Genomic DNA, 25108 nt, shown 5'->3' on the forward strand with positions numbered 1-25108 from the left:
AATAGCTAGACTTTCTAAATCCCATAAAGCTAGAGCTCTAGCTGTCAAACACGCCATTCAGACACATTCTCAGCACAGTCCCTGTCATGCAGTAAGGCCACAAATGTGAGTTAAGTGAATGGTTGAAAAAGAAAGACAGACTGAAACATAAACGATGAGACGATTTACCCTCTTGCTTGTAGCAAGGACTAAATTAGCCATTTCTTATAATATATTCCTATCAACAAAGTTAAAAAAAATTATAGTAAATGAACAAAAACAGCATTTTTTTTTTTTTTAAATCATTCTTGGTTCTTGCCTTACAAACAAGCCATTTGTTGCAACAGTTCATAAAAGGGCATGAATGAGTGAGCAAGAGGAAATTCACAGCCTTGGTTTATTAAATCCTTTCAAGACCCCATTATTTTCTGCTTTGAAGTTTTTGTTAATACCATGTGTTTTCAATAGTGGAATGCGTGCTGAGTTACTGGGTGTGCTTACATTTTTGGTTGGTAGTATAGCTTTTGAGAAATATTATGGAAAAATACATGGTCTGTGCGAACCCGTCTGGCCCACAAGGCTTGGGTAGCAAGCTTTATTGCAGGGTGCCTTCCATCTGGGTACATGAGGCACTTCTGGTTTTGCCTAATATCCCAGCTATTTTGCTCCAATCAATGTTTCTTTCACCTTTCGCGGTTACACAAGTCCCTACTGGAGGGGAGCAAATACTTTCAGCGGGATGAGTATGCTCCCAAGGAACTCCAAAGGCGTGAAAATGGGTGGGATAGTGTCTGTTCCATGAGTCATGAAACCCTCCTCTGGTTGCTGGGAACCACACCTCGGTTAACGAGTGAAGAAAACACAGCCGCCATATTGTTCTGGGAAGCTGAGTCACCAAGTAGAGGGATGGTGGTGGCAGGTGTAGCTTCTAACCCGCTCCTTTCTCTTCCTCAGGTTGCAGTCTTCAGAATGATTCCCTGCAGAGCAGCCCTGTCCTTTGCCCGATGTCTGATCCGGAGAAAAATTGTCACTCAAGACAGTCTAGAAGATTCCAAATTATGCCGCTGCTTATCCACCATGGACCTCATTGCTCTGGGGGTTGGAAGCACTCTCGGAGCTGGGGTTTACGTCCTTGCTGGGGACGTTGCCAAATCAGATTCTGGCCCAAGTATTGTTGTTTCTTTCCTCATTGCTGCCCTAGCTTCTGTGATGGCAGGCCTTTGCTATGCTGAATTTGGAGCCCGAGTTCCCAAGACGGGGTCTGCGTATTTATACACATATGTGACTGTGGGAGAGCTGTGGGCCTTCATCACTGGCTGGAATCTCATTTTGTCTTATGTGATAGGTATGTCTCAGTTGTGTGGAATGGTAGAGGGGGTACTCCTGGGCCAGAGGCCTGAGGTCCAGTTCCAGGTCTGCACCAGTCAGCCGCTGTGTCGTCTTGAGTGAATTACTTCATCCCTGTGTGTCTCATTTTTCTCATCGCTAAAATGTCTCCAAATATCAAAATTCTGTGATACAGCTTCATGTTCGAATGTGCCCCTTAGTGAGTTTGAAAAACCCCTTCAGTTTTTTAAAGCAACCATTATAGTTTTTTTTTTTAAGTGCACATAAAGTTATCTGATTCCAAAGTTATGGAGTTAAATGTTTGGTTATGATTGTATGATTATAAAATCATCAAGATAATTTCATATTTTGTTCAGAATTTTCAATTCTGTGTGAACTAGCCCCTGTCGATCCTAGGATAGAGCAGCAAACCTTGCTGTGTTATATTTTCTGCCATTGACCCTGTGTTCTCTAAATGTTTTATATTTTGGGAAGGTACATCAAGTGTTGCAAGAGCATGGAGTGGCACCTTCGATGAACTTCTTAGCAAACAGATTGGCCAGTTTTTTAGGACATACTTCAAAATGAATTATTCCGGTCTTGCAGAATACCCAGACTTTTTTGCTGTGTGTCTTATATTACTTCTGGCAGGTAATAAAAACCAATTACGCTTTTCTCCATGATGAGCAAAAATTATTGTCCCGGGAAAATGGGTTACTACTGAATTTGGGGTTGGAGTTACTAAAACTAAATCTGCGTGCATGTATGTGTGTATATATATATATATATATATATATATATATATAACCACAAAAACAACCAAACCCAGTGCTATACATATACATATACATATACATATACATATACATATACATATACATATACATATACATATACATATACATATACATATACATATACATATACATATACATATACATATACATATACATATACATATACATAACAGATCACTCCATAAACAAGGTACGCACGACCTTACTTATGCTTATTTACCAATCTGTAGTGTGCAATTTCGCCAGGTCAAGATGTGGTGAAACCCATGTAAAATTGCACACTACAAAGTAGTGAGTAAAGAGGATTAAACCCGTGCATCCCTTGCTTTTTTTTTTATCCCTTGCTTACGGGTTACTCTGCCCCTGCACACAGGATGTGAGTGTCATAGGGCTGTGGGCCTGATCACTGGCCTGATTCTCATGTTATCTTAAGTGGTGCTTCAGAATTAATCTAAATTGTGTGGAATGGAAAAAGTGCAGTTCTGAGAAAATGACATTTGGAATACACCAAATTACAGGATGGGGCACATCCGTCGTGTAATACTAATTGGAGGTTTACAGGAATGGCCACGCAGCGTCAGTGAGGAAGAATGTATAATTTTTTGGCATGACTTCAGCTTGTTAGATGCAGCTAAGGATATTTGAAAGCATACTGTTTCTAGAAGAAGTCTTATTTTTCTATGCATGTCTTCATGGCTGTATATAATTGTAGGCGCCTGGCTGAAAAGGAAACATATTTATACCCCCTGTTGTTTACATTGTAGACATGATGCAGACATGCTTGCTACTGGAAGTTTTCAGTTTTTATCAGTGTCTTAGTTTAGTGGTTAGAAAGGGCACAAGGAAACTTCCTGGCTTTGTGATGTTGAATGATTGACTTAACCTTTCCATGATTTAGTTTGTTCGAGTATATCAATGCTTCCCTCACACAGGGTTCTTGCCTGATGTATACAGTGAGCACTCCAATGGTAGCCAGTGTTGCTTCATAGGCAGTTGGCCCTACTGCCCCATTATATTTGTTGTTTTAGTTATTTGAACATTTTCTGTTTTGTCATGCTTTCCTGCACTCCTCCTTAAACCCATCAGTGACTTGCCTTTGTACTTAGGATAAAATCCATGCTTGCTCCCACTTTCTACTTGGTTTACTCTGGATAATAGGCCCCTTGCTTTCCTGTTCAACCTTATCTCTAGCTACTTTCTCATTTGGTTACAAGGGTGAGACAGAAATATCTTTTTATTATAAAATGTCTACTTGCAAAATTATGTAATTTTAAAAATAGCTTTACCTTTGTAAAAGTTAGTAGTTTAATTAAAATGTTTTACATATGGGTTGGGAAAGGGACATGAACAACAATTGTAAGTCTAAAATATTTTGCATTTTGCTTCTAATGTCAAGTGTTGTAAGAGCATGGAGTTCAAATAGATACACAAGACTAAATGGGCAGCTCCTGTCCAGTGGTGGGAAGAGAAGGCAGAAAGGGACAGGAACTGGTTGAATGGACACGGGAAATCCAGGGTGGAAAGGGGGAGTGTGCCATCACATTATAGGGAGAGCAACTAGGGTCACATAACAATGTGCGTATCAATTTTTTTATGAGAAACTAACTTGAGCTGTAAACTTTCATCTAAACCACAATTTAAAAAAACGGGGAGGGGGGCGGGGTGTGGAAATAAATACGTAAGCCTAGAAACTTCAACCATTATTACCAAAGGGTAACCAAAAACCAAACCTACTGCCGACGAGTCGATTCCAACTCATAGTGACCCTATACGACAAAGAACTGCCCCATAAGGTTTCCAAGGCTGTAATCTTTACAGTTCAAACCCAGCAGCTGCTAATGTCAAGAAAAAAATGCATCAATTATCTTTTTAAAAGGTGATAGATTTTTCCTGTTTGTTTCTGAACTGCCTAGCTAATATTGTATTACCTACATCATAGTTTATAAGGATGATTTCACTGAACTTAAAATACCCAGCTTTCATCTTTAAATGATAAGAAGCATGTAGGTGTGCCACAATTAGAATCGTTAAATTCCACGGCAAGACTCAGGGGTTGGCCGGTGTTGTTTGTCCTAATTTGTCCACTGTCATAGCCTTCCTTGAAGTATAGGCTAAGGAGCCTGGGTGGTGCAAGCGGAAAGTTTTAGAATTGTATTTGTCTGATCTATAAATTTTTTTTTTTTTTTTCCAGTTTCTACGTTTAGAAAGATTTTCCCTCACATTAACCCATAGGGTTGCTATGACTTGGAATTGACTCAATGGCAATGGGTGTGTGTGTGTAATCCAAAAACATTCATTTATGTTTCCTACTAACATTTTCATGATTATGTTTTTCATATTCATATCTTTCATCCACCTGGAATAAGATGTGAATTATGGACCTAAGCAAGTTTATTTTTTACAACTGGGTAAATGATTGCTATGAAAGGATTATCCCACATGTTTACTTGCTTATTCCCCATATCTACACCAACAATCCTGCTGCCATTGAGTCGGTTCCAACTCATAGTGACCCTATAGAATTGAGCAGAACTGCCCCTTAGGGTTTCCAAGGCTGTGAGTTTTTACAGAGGAGGACTGTGACATCTTTCTCCATGGAGCTGCGGGTGGGTTTGAACTGTAAAGATTACAGCTTTGGAAACCATATGGGACAGTTCTTCTTTGTTGTATAGGGTCTCTATGAGTTGGAATTGACTCGTCGGCAGTAGGTTTGGTTTTTGGTTACCCTTTGGTAATAATAGTTGAAGTTTCTAGGTTTACGTATTTATTTCCACACCCCCCCCCCGCCAGTTTTTTTAAACTGTGCTTTAGATGAAAGTTTACAGCTCAAGTTAGTTTCTCATAAAAAAATTGATACACACATTGTTATGTGACCCTAGTTGCTCTCCCTATAATGGGACGGCACACTCCCCCTTTCCACCCCAGATTTCCCGTGTCCATTCAACCAGCTCCTGTCCCTTTCTGCCTTCTCTTCCCATCTCCGGACAGGAGCTGCCCGTTTAGTCTTGTGTATCTATTTGAACTAAGAAGCACACTCTTCATGGCATCAGGTTTATATATTTATTAAAGAACATGGTGTCTCAGGACTGTGAGTATAACCTGTCTGTCTGCAGAAGAAATTGTTTCACAATGAGGCAACTATTAAGAGCCCACAATAGAAATGAATAATGCAAGTTAAATATACGAATGCTAGTGACATGATATCCTAAAGCGCCTAATAACCTCAAAATGCCATTGCCTTTCCTAAAGCTTACGTAAAAATTAGAATGTCCTTTCTTTTTCCATAGGTCTTTTATCCTTTGGAGTAAAAGAGTCCGCATGGGTGAATAAAGTCTTCACAGCTATTAATATGCTGGTCCTTCTTTTTGTGATGGTCGCTGGATTTGTGAAAGGAAATGTGGCAAACTGGAAGATCAGTGAAGAATTTCTCAGAAATATATCAGCAAGCACCAGGTAAAATATTTGTCGTTTTCATCCTTTTTTTTTTTTTTTGCCTGCTTTTTGTTTTACATGACATTTTAAGAGCACATACATGAAAGTTTCCCTCTAGAGGGATGGTTCTCAAACTTTTTGCTTCTGAGACCTTTCTGAGGGGTTGTTCTATTCCAAGACTCTTCTACCCAGGCTCCCTCCCAAACAGAAATATACAGATATCGGGTTAATATCCTAGGGCTACCATAAAAAAACATTTTAAAGTAGATGACTTAAAATAACAGAAATTTTAGTTTTATAAAGTCATGTACCACATAGTATCCATTCGGGCAACATCCGACCGCATATTCGTCCATGGTCCCGTAAGGTTATGGTAGACTTACGTGCAACCCGTGGTTATGAACTAAGCTATAAAACCTATTATGTTAAAATATGAGGTACATAGAATGGTTCATAATAACAAACAGGTGCTACTTTGTGACATGCATCAAAACATTATCATTTTTATGTTAAAGATGTTTTAGTGTCTCTGGAAGTGTTTCTTTAATATTTTTTGTGCGTAGGAAAGTATGCTATATCCTATATACTAAGGCAAACATTTGACTGGTGTTGGCTACGAACCGTACCTAATTCTTCCAATTTATATACAAATTTGACTTAAAGACAGATTTAGGAACAGAACTTGTTCGTAATTCAAGAACTGCCTCTATATAATAGGAATGTTCAAATCCCATAACCTCCTATTTCACAGAGTGTCAACACTAAGCCACACGTGACTATATGTGCCACCTTCAAAGAGCTGATGACTACAACAACCGCTTATGGAAGTAGTTTGAAATATATTACTGGGAAGCAGTTTTCCATAAAAAATAACTTTCTGATGTGTTTGTTCCCTCTTTTAGAAAGCTACCTTCTGAAAATGGAACATATGTCTATGGGGCTGGTGGCTTTATGCCTTTCGGCATCACGGGAACTTTGGCCGGTGCTGCAACTTGCTTTTATGCCTTTGTGGGATTTGATTGCATTGCAACAACTGGTAAGAGCAGATTCTTGGCTCTGTGTATCAAGAGAAGGCATTCCTTTATCCCATGTGTACCCACGGGCACAGCAGAGGTTTGAGGAAAGACAATGGGATTTGGGGTAAGAAAGGCTGTTCCCAACCAACTGTACCCAAAAACAAAAAGAAAACCCCAAAACAAAATCCATTGCCGTTGAGTCAGTTCTGACTCATAGCGACCCAACAGGACAGAGTAGAACTGCTTGCTCCATAGGGTTTCCAAGGAGTGGCTGGTGGATTCAAACTGCTGATCTTTTGGTTAGCAGCCAAGCTCTTAACCGCTGCACCACCAGGGCTCCAACCAGCTATGCCACCTGCTATGTACGGTAAAAAGAAGCTTGGTGAAGCCCTCTGAGCCATGGTTTTCTTATCAGTAAAATTGGGAGAGCAGTCCTACCTCTGAGACCTTCTGAAAATTATCTAAGATAATAATACATATGAAAAATATTTTGCAAGCTGTCAAATACTTATAAATGTTAGTAGTTATTCCTGTTCTTAGCTTTCTCTGTCAGCGCTGTCAGAATGAGTAACAAATAGTCATCCTGCATTTAAATAGCCTTTTTTTTTTCCTCCAGTAGGACAAAAGTTACTGTGCTAATTCTTTTCTCTTTATCCTGTATGAAAAGTGATTATGTCAGATGGTCTTATACTTGACCATGTTTTGGATACTTCAAATGCCAAATCTTATTAAAAGGACCCAAAGTATACTTTTTTTTTTAACTGAAACTAGAGTGTACTATAAATACATGCACTGGGTTGAAGTTTATTTAAGCCTTGCCTCTCGAGTGCTATGCCTGTCATTTAATCTCTGCGGATGAATCGTTCTCCGCACGGATTAAGACTGCTATCCTATTGCTAAACATTTTACAGCGCTGGTGTGCCAGGGTTTTTCTTTCTGGAGATAGGAAACTGATTTCCATGACTTCTTCCTTTCTCTTTTCCCCCTGGGAGCTGAATTTTTTTTTTATGTAATAGCAAAGTTCCCTCAAGAAGAGAGGAAGTTTCCCGTAGAATAGATGAATTAAGCTAAGAAAACAGAAAGGGAAAAAGCAGAGTAGATTGCTGCCATACAAAATAACTGCTTTACCTAGTCACGTTTTATTAAACACACACGTCTTTTGCTTGCTTATATTTCCTTAGGTGAAGAAGTCCGGAATCCCCAGAAGGCTATCCCTATTGGAATTGTGACTTCTTTACTTGTTTGCTTTATGGCCTACTTTGGGGTCTCTGCAGCTTTAACACTTATGATGCCCTACTACCTCCTGGATGAGAAAAGTCCCCTTCCTGTAGCATTTGAATACGTTGGATGGGGTCCTGCCAAATATGTCGTTGCAGCAGGCTCCCTCTGTGCTTTGTCAACGAGGTACGTTGGATTGTCTTTGGGGCAGGGGCTCTGTGGGTCACTGCAAAGCCTTGTCAGTGTCAAGAGAACTGCTTCTGTATGTTTTTAAAAATATCCTAATATAAAGAACAAATACACAAACAATGCATTCTCTGAATAGTTTGCCCATAACTGCCATATACAAATTTTAAGGGATAACTTTTAACACTCAGTTAACAATGAGTTTTTCAATAAAGTAATGGTGCACGCTTCCGTAGAAGTGTCTGTGCATTTGCACACAGATACACAATGTATCTCACACATATTCATAGATGTGTGTGTAATAAAACTTTAGGAGGAGGTTGTTTGAATAATTTTAAATAACTATTTACAGTGAGGTAATGTACTTTATCGAGACAGTTAAAAAGATGCTTATAGATAGAATGTCGTCTTTTGGCTTTGGCGTTACCATAGAGACCTTATTGCAGACTTGACTTTTTCTGGTCTGTCTTTTAAAGTAATTTTGAGTCTGTGCAAGGTGAAGCTATATGCTTTAGCATTGTTAAATGTAGTGTGTTTTTATTGTGAAGCACTGAGACTTTCCCTCTTAGCATTGATCAGAATGAATTTGGTCTAGAAAAGACATTTCCATTCTCAACTTCAGGCTGAAAATTCATGTAATATCTATGTGAAAAGAGAAAGGTAGTCAACTCTCAAGTGTTCAGATTCTCAGACGCTGCTTGTTTTCATACCTTAGGACTCATTTCTCAGGTTTTCTAAGCTACTCATATTTCACACTAACATATGATCCATAAGCAAGATATTTCATTCGAGTTCCGTACAGTGATGTACTTACAAAGAAAAAATGAATCTCTTTGTCTGATCCCTGATTTTTTGAAATGAAAGTTTTTTAAAGGTCTAAAAAAAAAAAAACCTGTTTATGTAATTCATCAATGCAGCTTTATTATTTTTCTCCAGCTCCTTTTTATTTTCTTTTTAAGATAATATTAACTAGCAATTAGAAATTACTCACATTGGCTTTTCAGCAAAATGCTAGTGTGAGGTTTATTTTGAATAGTTTCAAACAGTTTCGAAAGTATGAACTGAGAAGATACCATTCCCCCATGGTTTTAGAAGAGGTTAGCAAAGATTATCCATGGCCAATCTCCACCTAGATTTATTAAAACATAAAGAAAAAAGATGGGCTTTTGGGTTTTTTTAATAAAATATTTTTCTTCTTTTCTCTTAAATGACTTTTTCACAACTAAATCATAGATGGAATGGTGGAACCACAAAACACACAAGTAATTCAAAACATCTTAAGCAAAAGTCATTTTCTTGAACTTCACTGTTACTAACTTTTAACCATGACCACTTCTAAGTACTAAATTTACAATAAGCTGATTTTTTTTAACCTTTTTTCCACCTTATGATGTTGGTGATTATGACTAATTCAATCAATGGTCAGGCTGTATGAGAAAAATAATGGTAAAATAAATACACAAAATACGTAATTATTGAATAAATCAGATGGCTATGCTTTGAAATAAATTATTTAATCTCTAATTAAATATCCACTTAAGAATTATATTCTCTGAAATATTGCTGCTAAAAATGTCTTAATGATATGCTTGGTTTTGGGTCTTTTCACAAGGTTTAAATTAATTCGTTTTAATTCAGTAATAATCATGGATATGTACAAATTACTTGCAATATTGTTTTTAATCTGATCATTTTGCCAAGCAAATATCCACAAACAAATATAATGTAATTATTGACAAATATGGAAACCCTGGTGGCATAGTGGTTAAGAACTATGGCTGCTAACCAAAAGGTCGGCAGTTCGAATCCACCAGGTGCTCCTTGGAAACTCTATGGGGCAGTTCTACTCTGTCCTGGAGGGTCGCCACGAGTCGGAATCGACTTGACGGCAACGGGTTTGGATTTTTTGCTGTTGGCAAATATATTTAAATGCCCAATCATAGTGCATTTTTTACAATAATATGGCTGTGTAAATACAGCTCCTGTGCTGAGCTTTACGCAGTTACTTTGTTTTAATTCTTGGATATAATCTCGCATGACTGTGTTTGCCATATGGCATGTGTTTGCTTTTTATTCAGTCTTCTTGGATCCATTTTCCCAATGCCTCGTGTAATCTATGCTATGGCGGAGGATGGGTTGCTTTTCAAATGTCTAGCTCAAGTCAATTCCAAAACGAAGACACCAGTAATTGGTACTTTATCATCCGGTGCGGTGGCAGGTGAGAGACAGTTGACTTTTATAAGAAAAGGGGGATCGTGTCCATCACAGACTCTGAAACATAGCAAGCTAGGTGATTTTCCGTTGTGGGGAATGTGAAAGTCAATAACTTTTTTGTGAGTGTTTTCTATTTTGAATTTTTTTGGAGTAGGTTCTGCACTGTCGCGTGTCCCGTCTTTACCTGTATGTGCCCTTCTAGGCTACTAGTGACATCTCACATGTGGATTATGAATTTTTCTGTTCCAGTCTTCTGGGCTCTATGTTCCCTTTACCCCGAATTCTGTTTGCCATGGCCCGGGATGGTTTACTGTTTAGATTTCTTGGCAGAGTGAGTAGGAGGCAGTCACCAGTTGCTGCCACGTTGACAGCAGGGGTCATTTCTGGTAAGCTCTACAAACCGGGGCTTCTTCAACATTGAACTTGAATGCTTTGTGCCCACGCATGGACTTATCAAGAGGGTCTGCTTGCTCTGCATGGAAGTTAAGAACAAAATCACGGGTGAATTAGGGTGTGAGCACTGGGATGACCGCTGAAAATTGTGGTGCTGGTGGTATGCTGACCTTTGGGGCATTTTACTGTTTCATTATTGTAACCTCTTGGGTATCTAAAAAATGTACAAAGGGTTGTGATGGGTCTTCATTACGTATCAGGTATCAAATTCTTTACTGATTGATGAACTAGTGCATAAAATTATATTTGTGACATATGAAATCTTAAGGGATAATTGCTTAATTTTTGAAGTATTAATGTAAAATAATGATTCAATGTTTTCTTTCTTGCTCAGGATGCAAGTGAAATATTACTATAAAGGCCACAGGATTTTTTTTAAAACTCGGCTTTGAAAACAAAACAACAAAAACCCTCAACTTTGCCCGTTCCTAATGAAGTATAAGAAACACCAAAGGCAATTTGTACTTGGTCATTGTAATCGCTCTCGTCAGAAGTGGGCGTCCCCACTTCCTGGGCCATCTTGGCTCTCTAAGAGTTATTAACACATGTGTCCTCTGAAACCCCATCACGAGTCTGTTTTTCCTTTCAACTCTTTTAGTACTTAAGTAATGTTCAGAAAATACAAATACCTACCTCTTGGCCTCTCATTAACATACCAAAGCCTTTGACCAGACTCATTCTATATTGAAATTTTCAAAGAAATTCTACAGAGGGAGAAAATGGCTTTAAAGGTACTGTTATAGGCAGGAAGAGAAAGACTTCAGCAAACATTATAGATAAAATGATCTTGGTAGTAGAAATTCATACCAAAATGATCATTTTGTTAGGGCTCTAAATTGTTGGGAAATTAAGTTAGAGAATGCTAATAATTATGTATGAAATTGGATTTTGTTAGGATCAGAAAGCATTTGCCTAAACAACCTACTTTTGCAAGAGTTTTCTAATAAATTTGGCAGCTTATTGGACATAGTTGGAAGGGCGAATCACTAATTTTCTCAGGGCTTAGATTTCCATCCCCAGAAAAAAGAAGGTTGCGCTACGTGATCCAAAGCCAAAAACCGAATCTGTTGCTGTCAAGTCGATTCCGACTCATAGCGACCCTACAGGACAAAGAACTGCCACATAGCGTTTCCAGGAAGTGGCTGGTAGATTCCAACTGCCAACCTTTTTTGGTTAGCAGCTGAGTTCTTAACCACTGCACCACCAGGGCTCCAGAAGATCTATGGCCCATTTTATTATTGAGCAGTGCTTTATGATATTGAAAATAGTTTATGAATGTTTCTAGACAAAAGATCAAGCATTCTGTTTACTCCATAAAAGCTTTTTTTTTAAATAACAAACTTGTCCAGTAATACTCTACTTTGTATTCAGAATTTAAAAAAAATCTATCCTTCTCCTTCATTCAGAAAGAATTAAATTTGGCAGCATAATTAGTAAGATATTGAAATTAGTAATTAAAATAAGACAGTTGTAATACAAAGCTTTTTAAAACTGCCGTAAAAAATATATTTGTGTTATTTTGTACCCTCACACATTACTTTGCTCATTTTTAACTTAAATCGGAGAAGTTGTGTAGATAATAATTGTTGCCTCTATTTTGGCTACCGTATTTTGGTTATTTGTTATTCTCAAAAAAATATTGAAAATTTATTAATCTGATATACATGAAGAGCCCTGGTGGCACAGTGGTTAAGAGCTCAGGCTGCTAACCAAAAGGTCGGCAGTTTGAACCCAGCAGCCACCCCTTAGAAACCCCGTGGGTAGTTCTGCCTTGTCCTAGGTCTGAGCCAGAACTGACTCTACGGCAGCAGGTTTGGTGTCGGTTACTTACCGTCATAGACAGGGACAACCGTGTGGTAAATTCAAATTAATATTTTCACTATTTTGATGTTTCAATGGAAAAAAAGTTTCCAAGTGTGAGTTAACTGTTCAGCTCTGTAAATTATATTTTGCCTTTTAACGTTATTGGGTCTGCTCAGAGTGCATGGTTATAACCAGAGTAGGATTTAGCCTATATCACAAACAAAATTTACTTGAAAATTATTTTATTTTGCATATGACTTAACTCAAAAAGGAGGTGAAAATTAAAATGATTGTATACTATCTGTTAATGAAAACTCTTCTGCTTGAATTTTTTTTATAGTTTAAAAAAAGTTACTCAATATTCCCTAGCAGTGTTTTTTTTCTGAACCATCAAAAGACAAGTGAGCTGTCGTATAATATTTTCATTCTTTGTTAGAAGTGTTTTTTAAGTGACCAAAGTAGACACATTTTGTACTTGATAGATAGTTTGGGGGTTTTTGAAGTTTAATTAGTAGTTTGGAGCCCCGGTGGTGCAGTGGTTAAGAGCTCGGCTGCAAACCAAAAGGCCGACAGTTCGAATCCACCAGCTGCTCCTTGGAAACCCTATGGGGCAGTTCTACTAGCTGTTTATATGACCTAAAGAACATCTTACTAACTGTGAGAAATAGATTTTCTATACTTTGTTTGAGCCATCATTGGTACTAAAACAAGAAGTGTCAGTCACTTGCCCCAACTTGAAAGTTACGTACTGTATGGGATTAACCCTGGGCCTCTTTCTTCACCTTTCTTTTCTGTTCCCAATAGCTCTGATGGCGTTCCTGTTTGACCTGAAGGCACTCGTGGACATGATGTCCATTGGCACACTTCTGGCCTACTCTCTGGTTGCAGCCTGCGTCCTCATTCTCAGGTGAGTTGACCTTATTGCCAGGCGGTTTGAAGAGTGTGTGTTCTGTGGGATAAGTGTAAAAAAATAGGGCTTGTCGCCCTTGCTTTCAGAGAGCTACAGGTCTCACAGAATTGAGAGTCCACGTACAGACAAACATAAATAGAAAGTGGAATAAGCATCCTTGGTCCTTAGCAAAGAATCAAATACAATTCAGTTGACAATGAGCAATGGGTTGGATCATGTATGTAGAAGGCATGTTGTTGTAATGGATAATACTCATATATTTTGTCCTACTCATTGGACTGCTAAGATTTTGTACTAAAGATTTAATCAGAGAGAGACACACAGATCTCTATAAAGGATGTACATGGAAAATGTAATTTACAGTAGTGAAAAAACTGAGCTAACCTGAATATGGTTAAATAAATGTGGAAATAAATGAGGGTGGATTTATTCGGTGGAATCTCATACAACAGACAAAATGATACTAAATTACTTGGGGAAATGTGTCAGTTTTAGGATGCAAAGCTATATATGCATCTGAATTTATTTAAATAATACCTCATAAATTTATATGGCGAAGCATATATATATACGTATTATGTGTGTGTGTATTGTTATTGTGTGGTGTTGAATCGACTCTGATTCTTAGCAACCCTCTATGACAGAGTAGAACTGCCCTGTAGGGTTTCCTAGCCTGTAATCTTTATGGGAGCAGATCACCAGGTCTTTCTCCTGCCAAGTGGCTGGTGGGTTCAAGCCTCTGACCTTTCGGTTAGCAGCTGAGAGCTTAACTATTGTGCCGCCAGAGCTCCTTGTGTGTGTGCGTGTGGGAGGGGTGTGGTGTGTGAGTGTGTGGGTAAGGGTGTGTGTATACACACACATATACACATACTTATGCCTCAGATGCCTAGATGAAATTGTACCAAAATGCTGTTATTAACTTTGGGTAGTGGTATTATGGATGATTTTAATTTTCCTTATAGTTTTGTGTATTTTTCTTCAGTGAGCATATTTCTTCTTTAAATGGAGGAGAACGTTAGTCCCAAAAATAAGTGAAGGGAACTAGAAGCAGGGAGGCCATGCTGGGGAGTCTAGAGGCAGACACCATGAGGCGATGCAGGCAGATGTCTTGACACAGCCTGTAAAGGACGAGGGTAGGAGGAAAAAGGAGAATGCCACGCTTGGGCTGGGGAGGCTAGCTGGGAGGTGGCCGGCTGTCCGGACCAGCTTGGCTGGGCTTAAACCAGAAGGGAAGTTAGGAGATGAGGACGGAGGGGTAGATTGTGGTAAGGCCTTTGCAAGCCACACTGAAGAGGTTTTACTTCATTCTGCGGTTGATGTTTAACCATAGTTTCTGGCCGTCGTTTCCGTTAACCGCATTTCCTTTGGATGTAGACATTCTCCAAGTAATCACCCTACACTAACAGTGGCCTCAGTGTAAGATTTAGCTCTCTTTGCATCTAATATGTAACTTTGTAATGAAGTGGCTCTCAGAGGAAAATGAGAATTGCTGCCGGTATTTTATTGAAAAGGTCTGTGGCCTGTCCGAGTACCCTCAGGGGCTGGGTCAGGAGATATGTGATCTGCTCAAGCTGTGACTCTCGGGTGTCTCGTTTGGAATTTTAGGTGCTTGTTTCTTTCTTTTTTTTCATTTTTTGCATTTAGGTTTTTTTTTTTTTTAATAACATCATTTATTGTATTTTCAGTAAAAGTGTACACAGCAGCAAAACAGGCTCCCATTTAACAGTTTCTCCATGTGAAGCTTGGGGACATGGTTACATTCTTCACATTGTGGTGACATTCTTGCATTCTTCACATTGTGGTGACATTGTTACACTCTTTACATTGTGGCAACATTGTTACACTCTTCACATTGTGGTGACATTGTTCCATTCTTCACATTATATCAGCATTCTCATTACTTTCGGTCTAGTTTTGCCCCGAATAGCTTAGTCTCACAGCCCTCCAACCTTCTCATCTATGCTTTGGAGTATTTGTTTACCAGCTGTCTCATTTCATTTTGGCCAACTGTGGATCGAAGAATAAAGACACAGATGTTTTATTTGGGGATAGGTACCAGCCTGGGTTGTGTTATAAGCAGCCCAAATATTCATCTGAGAAAGCGGCTCTGGCATCATGCACTAGCCCTGCCTCCAAGAGCGAGTCCCAGGTCACCATGCTTCAGGACCAGGGCTTCAGCCTGCGGTTCCTCATTTACCCCTCCGCCGTGCCTACACAGCAGTCGGCTTGTCTCGTGAGCTTTCTGGTAGGATTCCTGGGTAAGTCCTCTTCACTGCGTACATTATAAAGGTCCAGCTGATGTGTGTAGGTGATGCAGGCATGACATGAAAGAATACGAAGGCCTTAGAATATGTTAGAGACCATCGTAGTTAGCTAGTGCTGCTATAACAGAAATACCACAAGTGAGTGGCTTTAAAGAACAGAAATTTGTCTTCTCCCAGTTCAGAAGGCTAGAAGTCCAAATTCAGGGCTCCTACTAAAAAAAAAAAAAAAAAAATTTTTTTTTTTTTTTACTCTGGGAGACTTGATGGCGCTGGGAGTGGGTTTACTCTAGGAGAAGCTCTCTCTCCATCTGCTCTGCGAGGAGATCCTTACCTCTCTCAGCTTCTGCAGCCCCAGGGGTTCCTCAGTTCCTTAATGTTCCTCCTGTGGCACCTGTCTTCCCGATTTGTGCTTCTTTGTCTCTGTGTTTGTGTTGCCCCTTACAACACAGAAGAGGTTAGGTTTAGTATACACTGTACACTGATATATACACATGACAAAGAAAGCCCTATTGCCAAACAAGGTGACATCCATAGGTGTAGGGGTTAGGATTCCAACACGTATTTTGGGATACACAGTTCAGTCCATAACAGTGACTACCGTGAGCCCCGACATGTCCGCCCAAGGGGTCACTAGCAGTGGAGATCATCTTTATATTCGCAAGATAGATGTTTCACAGCTTTACGGGAGAAGAGGAGAGGTAGAAAATTCCCTAAGCCGAGAGTGGCAGAAGTATAAAACAGATGTTTAATTAGCTGTTAGGTGCAAAAGCCTCAGGCCAAGGACAAGTACCAACAACAGAGCTGAGAACCCAGTGAGATCGGGCGGTGATGTAGAAAATCCTTGTCTGCTAACCTGTTCATGTTTTCAGCGACCTTTTAGGACATAATTTTTGGGTCAGGCACTCTGCTGGGTGTTTGGGATGTCGAGAGAGAGATGGTCCTTGCTATCTCCAGGCTTCGCAGCATAGTATGGTTGGTGGCAAGAGAAGGGAACCGCAGCGTTGTCTGAGAGCAAGGACTCCTAAAACAGAGCTCATGGCCAGAGGGAACGCAGGCGAGTGGTGGTCCCATTCTCTGAAACACGGAGAAAAGACGCAGACTGTAGAATAAAATATTACCGGTTTGCATTAATAATCAGTGTTTACAACAGCATAGGACAGACAGACTTGCCATTTCCCAGTTGAGAAAAGGGAAATACCCACCCCTGACAACATCCCACAAATCCCTATGATAGAGTCTAAGGACAGAAGCAAAGATGGACCTGGGGGCACAGGGGCAGGTTAGGCTAGATGGGGGTGCCTGGAGGTGAGACTGCTTCCAAGGAGGTGACAATAATGAGTAAGCCAGCAGTCCTTAAATCAGTGGAATCAGCTACCTCTCCCCACAACGAAAAACAAAGGACCAAGTGAAGAATCCTCATGCCTAGAAAGAACTTCATGTCTTAGCAAAGCAGACTATTTGAAGCGAGGAATGCGAGCTAAGTGTGTGTGCTGCTTTGTTTTTCCTGCCTGTCTCCCCTGCAGCATTCCTTGTCTTGGGGCTGAGCATTCTGACCACCCACGGGGTTCACGCCATCATGGGGCTGGAGGCCTGGAGCCTGGCCCTCCTGGCACTGCTGCTTTTCCTCTGCATCGCCACCATCCTCACCATTTGGAGGCAGCCGCAGAGTCAGCAAAAGGTCTCCTTTATGGTAAGTGCAATGGATCAGAGATCATAAGATACAGGGTGTGCTTCCTCTTTACATAGTTTTTGTCAGTTGTTTCAAGTCAGTAAACAAATGAAAGCTTCTGAAGAAGTTAACCAGTTAACAGGAACATCGCCATTCCTGAAGATGTTACTTTTTGCCACGGTATTCTCCCAACAGTCATTGTTTTACTGCCCTTTTCAAAAACTTGAGTATGCTCCTATTAAATGATATGTAATAGTAAACGAATTTCTTGTCAAGTAGCTTACAGTATCAGAAAATAGAGTATTTGGGGTCTAGAAATTCCGTGCCTGCTCAGCCGGAGGATTATTTCCACCCAAACCCCTTCTTCTTCAAGTGAAATTAGCCTGTCCTGTTGGAGCTTAAGAGCAGCTTTCCACTTGAGGAGGGTGTCCCAGAAGTGTCTTCCTGAAATTCTGAGGGTATCCAGAGTCCCAGAGGCATGTCACTGTCGAGATCTGGGTTTGGAACCTGTTGGATAGTCCAACTGACGATGCAGGTGTTAGTGGGCCTGATAAACCCCCTGCTGCTTTGAGCTGCTGGAAATAGTGTGAATGTGGTGTTTCTTTTAGTGTTCTCTAGAAGAAGGGTCTTCATTCACGTTGTCCTTCTCACGAGGATGTAAACTTACGGACACAGTGTGGGAATATATATCTCCAGTGAGCTGCCACCATGTTGAAATAATTTAGGGGAGCATGCTTTCACATCTGAGTATGTTTAAACAGATTTTTCCTCCTCAGGTACCATTCTTACCGTTTTTACCGGCGTTCAGCATCCTCGTGAACATCTACTTGATGGTGCAGCTGAGCGCAGAGACTTGGATCAGATTTAGCATTTGGATGGCACTTGGTAGGTCTCTGAATGTTTCAGCATTCTGAGCTTTGGTTCTGTCTTTCCTATTTCATGCCCGTGGTTACAGATACACACCCATTCCCCTTCCTGGAAACAAGGGCTCTTTTCACTTCCTTCTCCAATTCTTACAGGTAAAGAGACACTAACATCCCAGTGTCTACTTTTCCAGATGTTTTTACATACATTTGCTTACTCAGTCCCTCCCGAAAGCCCGTGTGGTAGGTTCTATTTTCTCCAATTTATGGATGAGAAAAACGAAGGCCAAAAAAGCCAGGCGATTTAATTTGTCGATGGCCGTCCTAGACTCAGATTCCAAAGTCCGTTCTTTCCATCGCACCAGTGGGTTTCAGGGGACGTTTTGAATGAACTAACGGCAAGCACTTTCTTTTCGGAGATCTAAATTTATTGTTGGAGTTTGGGGGTGGGATTTAGGAGCCCTGGTGGTGCAGTGACTAAGCGCTTAGCTGCTAACCAAAAGGTTGGTGGTTCGATTGCCACCAGCAGCTCCAAAGAAGAAGGATGTGGCAGCCTACTTCTGTAAAGATTGCAGCCTTGGAAACCCCGGGGGGGAGGGGGGCAGTTCTACTCTGCCCTGTAGGGTTGCTAGGAGTTGGAATCGACTCAACAGCAATGGGTGGAATTTAGTGTTAAGTAACTTGACTTAGCTTATTTATATCTGTAAGACATTCTGGTTTTCATTATAACTTATTCAGATTCCAATGTGAAACCTGAGTTAGAAATTAGGAGCATAAGTTTGTTGTAACTAAATCAGACTGGCTCAAAAAATGTGAAGTGGGGGCTGCAGTGTCAAGAGGTGGGAAATGAAAGCCTAAGCTGCATTGGTTTGGGGGCCTGAGGAGTTTGAGAGTTTCTGCTTGTTGCCAGTCCCCCAGTTAACTTAATAAAAAAGACTCTTAGTCTCCTAATTCACTTTTGTGTATGTGTTTGTTTTGGCTGTAACCTAATTCCAATTCTAAGACACCGACCCAGTTGGGCTGATGGGAGATTTAGCTCAGTCAGTGTTGCCCACCCCCCGCCTACCCACAGTGGAGTTGTGTCCAGGCTTTGGAGGCCTAAGCTGTGCTAAGGAATTAGGGAGTGTGCTTTGGTCAAAGGTGGTCTGTCCACACGGGTTGCTCACTGTTTCTGTCACTATGGGGACTTCTGGTCAGGTGGCTCTGCTATTTCAGAGCCAGGGTGCTGATGGGAATCTCCTGCCAATTGGCTGTACCACCAGGAATGTGCCAGAGAGCAATTCCTTTTGGGGTCCTGCACCTCCCCAGGGGCTGCCAGGCTGCTGAGCCGTCCCATGGGCACGAGGACAATAGAACTGACTCCCCTACTCTGAACTCAGATGAGTATGTCTCTTACCTGGAGGAAAGCTTCTCTACCCGTCCTGCTTTTTCACAAACAAACCACTTCACCTCTTGCCTCGAATCTTAGCTCGTTCTTGTTTAATGTATTTGATTTTGGTTAAAAGCATGAACCATAGAGCTAGACTATCTGTGTTTGAATCTGCTCCTGCCATTTATTAGCTGTCTGACTTAGGCCAAGTTGCCTACCATTTTTGTGCCTCAGTTTTTGTGTAAAATGGTGATAATGATAGTATCTTTATTTGAAGGCAGGGAGGGCTGGATCTTGAAACCTTCCCAGGAAATGAGAGGTAATAAAATTATTCCTAATAATTGGACATGCCAAAATGCAAATTAGTAGCCTAATACCCATTATTTTAAATGGGAAAAATTGTATGCATTTCACATCAACCCAAAAACCTTTACCAGTTTCCTGAAACATAACTAAATACCAACATGTAAGTAATAAACTATCTTTTGTGGTTACATAAAACATTGCCTCCTAATCCCCAGTCAGCCAGGCTGTTAATAAACAGCTGTTTTGTGCACAGTTACATGGCCCCTCCCGGGGACAATGACACTAAGTAAGGCACACCCGTGTCCCCCCTGTTAACACTGGGCATACTTTTCAAAATGTCTGATTGCGACTCTGATAACGCTCCATCTGTATTTGGGATATAATTTGAGACTTCACTCCTCATAACCTTTTGTTTAAAATGTTATATTGAGTTTTGAGAACATAAACATAAATTCTTTTCCCATAAGAACATTGCCTGGAAAACTTTTGTGGAAAGACACATTGTATAGAATTTGGGTATTAACAATGAAGGGGCACGTTTATCAAGAAGGCGTTTTGCGTGGTAGCCTGTATTTGTACTCAGTCCTAAACTGGCACAGAAAGAGAAGGGAAAAGGTCTCCACAGATTTCTGTATTACATTTCCCACATTAAAACAGGTAAAGCCTGACGTACCTAAAACACTGATTTTTTTTTTTTCTCCCCCAAAAGGCTTCCTGATTTACTTTGCTTATGGCATCAGACACAGCCTGGAGCGTGGTTCGGAGGACGAAGATGAAGATGATGATTCAGGCAGTGTAAACGCGGCAACAGCAGTGAAATCTGCCATGCAAGCAAATGACCGTCACCAAAGAAGCCTCAGTTTACCTTTCCCGTTCCACGAAAAGACAAGCGAGTGCTAACGTCTGCAGGTGCAGGGCTGCTCCGCCCTCTTAACCTACATGTCCTACATGGAGTAACTATGACAGACTGTCGTCATCATGCTAGGTTGTCGTCATCATGCTAGGCTGTCGTCATCATGCTAGGCTGTCGTCATCATGCTAGGCTGTCATCATCATGCGAGGCTGTCGTCATCATGCTAGGTTGTCATGGGTGTGCTATGGGCATAGTTCACACTAATGTGTGCTCACTCTTGGGGACAGCATCCCCTGGTGTGCTGAATGTATGTGCCTGGGGTAACCTCCAGCTGAGCTCCCTCCTCAGTGATGGCTATCCCCAGGCAGCGTGTGTGTGGGTGTGGGTGTGTGGATGTACATGTTGGGGAAGGTGAATGTTGAGAACTGTTGGTGTTTGCCTGTTATTGCATTACATTTTTCCAGTGTTGTCATTACGGGGTGACATATACCGCACAGTCTGAAATGGAGGTAAATCCCTGAAGAGAAAATGTTCTGTATATGTTCTTATTTAGAACATGCTGAAAACGCAATCACCCATCACGGTGTGTATCACTGGTCAGGGGTGAGAGGGTGGGATAGGAAAGAGCCATTTCTTTAAGTTGTAAATGCCAGCAGTGGGTTTCATATAGGTGTTTGTTTTGTTTTGTTTCCTATGAGGAATGACCGTTTGCTAAAACTCAGCCAGTAAGAGTGTTTGTTTCTGCTGTTCTGTGCAACACAGAAGTGGCACTGAGTCACCAATGGTACCCCTGTGAACTCCTGTCTTCTTTGAGAGCGAACAACAATAACAAAAAACTATTGCCATTGAGTCGATTCTGACTCATAGTGACCCTATAGGGCAGCGTAGAATTGCCCCACAGGGTTTCCAAGGAGCGCCTGGTGGATTGAAACTGCCGACCTTTGGAGTAACAGCTGAGCTCTTAATCCCTGCACCTTAAGTTGGAGCCCCTCGCCTGCTGTGAATGATGGCACCTCTCCACCCCATCAGGGGCTTGAAGGAGTCACGTGCTCTACTGGGGTAGGGCCCTGCACAGCCAGAAAGCTCACGTTAGATCAAATTGATACCAAACACCCTTGCTTTGAAAGCCACTTAAAATAAGCCAGTTGAGTCTCCCACATCACACAATTGGTGGAACGATTCGTACCACTTTCCATTCTTTAATAACTAATCACACGTCAGTTCTTCTAACCTCTTCAGACACAGAATTCACTCCTTTTCTTTTTTTTCTATTACTGTTTTGTTTTGCTCTAAATATGTGGGGCTACAGTAACAAATTCTGTCTTTATTTCATGGAAAAAAAGGGGGGAAAATAAAGGGGTACAAGAAGAGAAATTTCCCTATTCTGACATTAAAGTGCCTATTCAGCTATTAAAGGGCATTTGGCCCAATTTGAGGGCTTCATATCTAATTTGCCTCTGATGTTTCTTTCGGAGACATTTAGGAATGTTCGCCCCTTCAAATAAATTATTTAGCACTTTTGATTTCATTTGTTTTCAAATGATTACATTAAAGCTATTAATAATACGAACACCAGCATTGTACAATAACCCATCAGTGGTTAGGGAAAAAATGTTTTGGTCAAATACATGATTATTTTAAACTCCAATCTAGAAAGTTAATCAAATTGAAGTAAAACTATAAGCACAGTGACCTTTGTATATGAACGAAAAAAAATTTTTTTTACATGTAAAATTCTCTAATTGCTGTATTTCACTTTATAGGGTTTTCTGACACTGAACTGTTTAGCTGCAGTGTGCTTTGCTTCTCGTGAAATTTTTTTTCTTACAAATAATTACGTAGTTTCACTAGATGAGGCGAGAAGCTAAAGATTTATGAATGGGTTACAATCCCAAGATCCTTGTGGTGAACATGGTTACCACGCACGCCAGTTGAACCAGACTAATCCAAAGACAAGGGGAACATTCGTTTTTCTAACAGCTCTTCCAAGAGGTCAGTTATTTTGTGGATGCCATTAAAAAACAAGATGTGATGGATTTGTTTAGCCAAGAGGGTATCGTGATTAAACATCAAATACACAGGTAGAAAGCCTGGCCTTCCAGCTGCTATGTCGTAGCATCCTTGACACAGAAATCAGTACTGACATTCCACAATTTCCAGGGTGCACGTGGTGAAACCTGAAGTTTAGACTCCTTTCAAACTCCGTGTTTTACTGGAGAGGAGAGCTCAGAGAAGCCAGTGGGAAAACGCTTTTTAAAGGACTGCAGGTGTACTCGAAAATCCTCCGTCTTGCAGCCACACACTGAGAACCCCTTTTTATCTCCAATAAATAAAAATAGCCCTTCACAGGGAATATGAGGAATTGGATATATAAACATCTAACTCTTTTACTGTAAAAAAAAAATCAAGAAATGTGTTTAGAACATGACAGGCAGCTAAAACTATGTCCACTGTGTCCAATGAAGAGCAAGATTTAGTTAAAAAATGACTTCTGCACATTGAAACACTTCACAAACACAGATATCGAGGATAAAATACTTTGCTGGTGACTGTGCTTTTTTCCCACCCTGTGATGACTTAAACGGGCATGTATGTTTGTGTGTGTGTGTGTCAACATATTTACGTGTGCATGTGTGGGTGTGTGGATATATAGATGTATTTCAAATGCCAGTGTGTAAGTAAGTTGGGTCTCTGATGGACTTTGGAAATGATATTTTTATGTGGATCAGAAACCCAACTGATGTGGAGAAAAATTGTTTTATATTGATAGGTATGCCTATATAAAATTATTAGGTTTTAAACTATTTTGAGATATACAACAATTTTATATGTATAATATTTTCTATCAATAGATTCTTTAAGGAATATTTATAATGTTTCTAATATGAAATCACTAAACTCTAGGACATTATAACAGGTGTTTTATAGCCTGAAATGGAGTCGGGGTAGAGGGCCATAGAGCATTTCAGTTTACTTGTTTGTGTTACACCTTTTCTGACGTATCTGTCTTGGTATGTGTTTATTAGTAAAAGCCAGTACTATCAAGTCTTTTACCACCTCTCTTCCTGTATTTGGATTCTTAACCTTTTGAAGAAGATGTTCTTTTCACTTTCTTAGGATTAACCAAATGTTTTGTATATATTTGACTAGTAATCAATCAACTTCATATAAAGTCCTCTCCGGAAATTAAAAAATACATATACACATTCTCTGAATTGTCATTGAGTAAAAACAGCAGCTTACATTTTCTTTTTTACTTTCAGAAATATGTTCTCTTAGCATTTTCAGTGAGATAACTTCTCGTAACAGCACCTTCGTTTCATACTAAAAAAAAAAACAAAGAGGCAACGATTTGAGCTACCACATAAAGGCAGCGCCAGCCCTCCCTCTAGGAAGACAGCTATGCAAATTCAAGTTTAAAAATTGTAAGTTCTGATACATACTGAAATGTAGATTATTGCTTAATCACATTTTCCCCAGGGGTAAACCGGCAAACTAAGGCCAAAGCATAATTTGAGATATAAACTTACAGAAAAACTACTATTGGTGTGTTTACCCACCGCACCCCGTCGAATCGGTTCCAGCTCCTACCAGCTCCACAGGACAGAGCAGAACTGCCCCGCAGGGCTTCCGAGGTGGCTATGAGTTGGAATCCCCTTGATAGCAAAGGATGTAATGTTTACCGACGCAGCCCGCCACATCTTTCTCCCTCAGAGCAGCTCGTGGGCTCGAACTGCTGACCTTTTGTTTAGCAGCCGAGCACTTAACCACTGTGCCACCATAAAACCGTAGCCTTTGAGTTGATTTCAATTCATAGCGACCCTATAAAAAAAAAAAAAATAGGACCATAAAACCACCCTCTAGGGTTTCCAAGGAGCAGCTGGTGGATTTGAACTGCTGACCTTCTGGTTAGCAGCTGAGCTCTTAACCACTACACCACCAGGGCTCCACTGTGCTACTGTAGTTGATAGAAAATACCAGTTTCAGAGTTCTCTTCCTTTAAAAGAGGTAAGCCTCTCTTAAACTTTCTGCATAAGGAATTTTTAAAAAACATTTTTATTTTAACTATTAGTCAAAATATTTTCTAAGTCCTGGGTGTTTGTGGATAGTTGATATGTTTTAAATAAAATATTTTGAATTAGAATCCCTCTTTACCAAATTCTTTTCTAAATGTATTTGAATGCTGGAGATGGAGAATAAGTGAAAGTAACCCCCTGCGATGCTGATGCTGACAGAGGGACAGATCCACCCTACCTTCTTTCCTCTTCAATCAGGTCACACCCCTTCCATAATAATAAAAAAATAAAACCAAACCCACTGCCGTTGAGTCGATTCCGTCTCATAGCAACCCTATAGGACAGACTAGAACTGCCCCATAGAGTTTCCAAGGAGCACCTGGCAGATTCGAACTGCTGACCTTTCGGTCCATAATAGTCACGCATTAAAACCG

At 40.3% G+C, this 25108-nt stretch overlaps 1 protein-coding gene across 2 annotated transcripts; it reads left to right on the forward strand.

Moving 5' to 3' along the window:
* The first annotated feature begins 462 nt into the window (after positions 1–462).
* On the forward strand, positions 463–24754 carry SLC7A2 (solute carrier family 7 member 2). Of its 2 annotated transcripts, none has more exons than XM_003412319.4 (11): positions 463–1324; positions 1801–1956; positions 5390–5555; positions 6437–6570; positions 7732–7954; positions 10033–10172; positions 13229–13331; positions 15387–15592; positions 17122–17288; positions 18044–18152; positions 20515–24754. In XM_003412319.4, exons 1-11 carry the CDS (start codon positions 604–606, stop codon positions 20703–20705), a joined length of 2316 nt encoding a protein of 771 aa, XP_003412367.3. In that variant the 5' UTR covers positions 463–603; the 3' UTR covers positions 20706–24754. The 2 variants fall into 2 exon arrangements, with proteins under 2 accessions (XP_003412367.3, XP_010590803.3); XM_010592501.3 differs by lacking the exon at positions 10033–10172 and adding an exon at positions 10418–10554.
* Positions 24755–25108: the final 354 nt, after the last annotated feature.

Source organism: Loxodonta africana, chromosome 19 (assembly GCF_030014295.1).
Source record: "Loxodonta africana isolate mLoxAfr1 chromosome 19, mLoxAfr1.hap2, whole genome shotgun sequence".
NCBI lineage: Eukaryota > Metazoa > Chordata > Mammalia > Proboscidea > Elephantidae > Loxodonta > Loxodonta africana.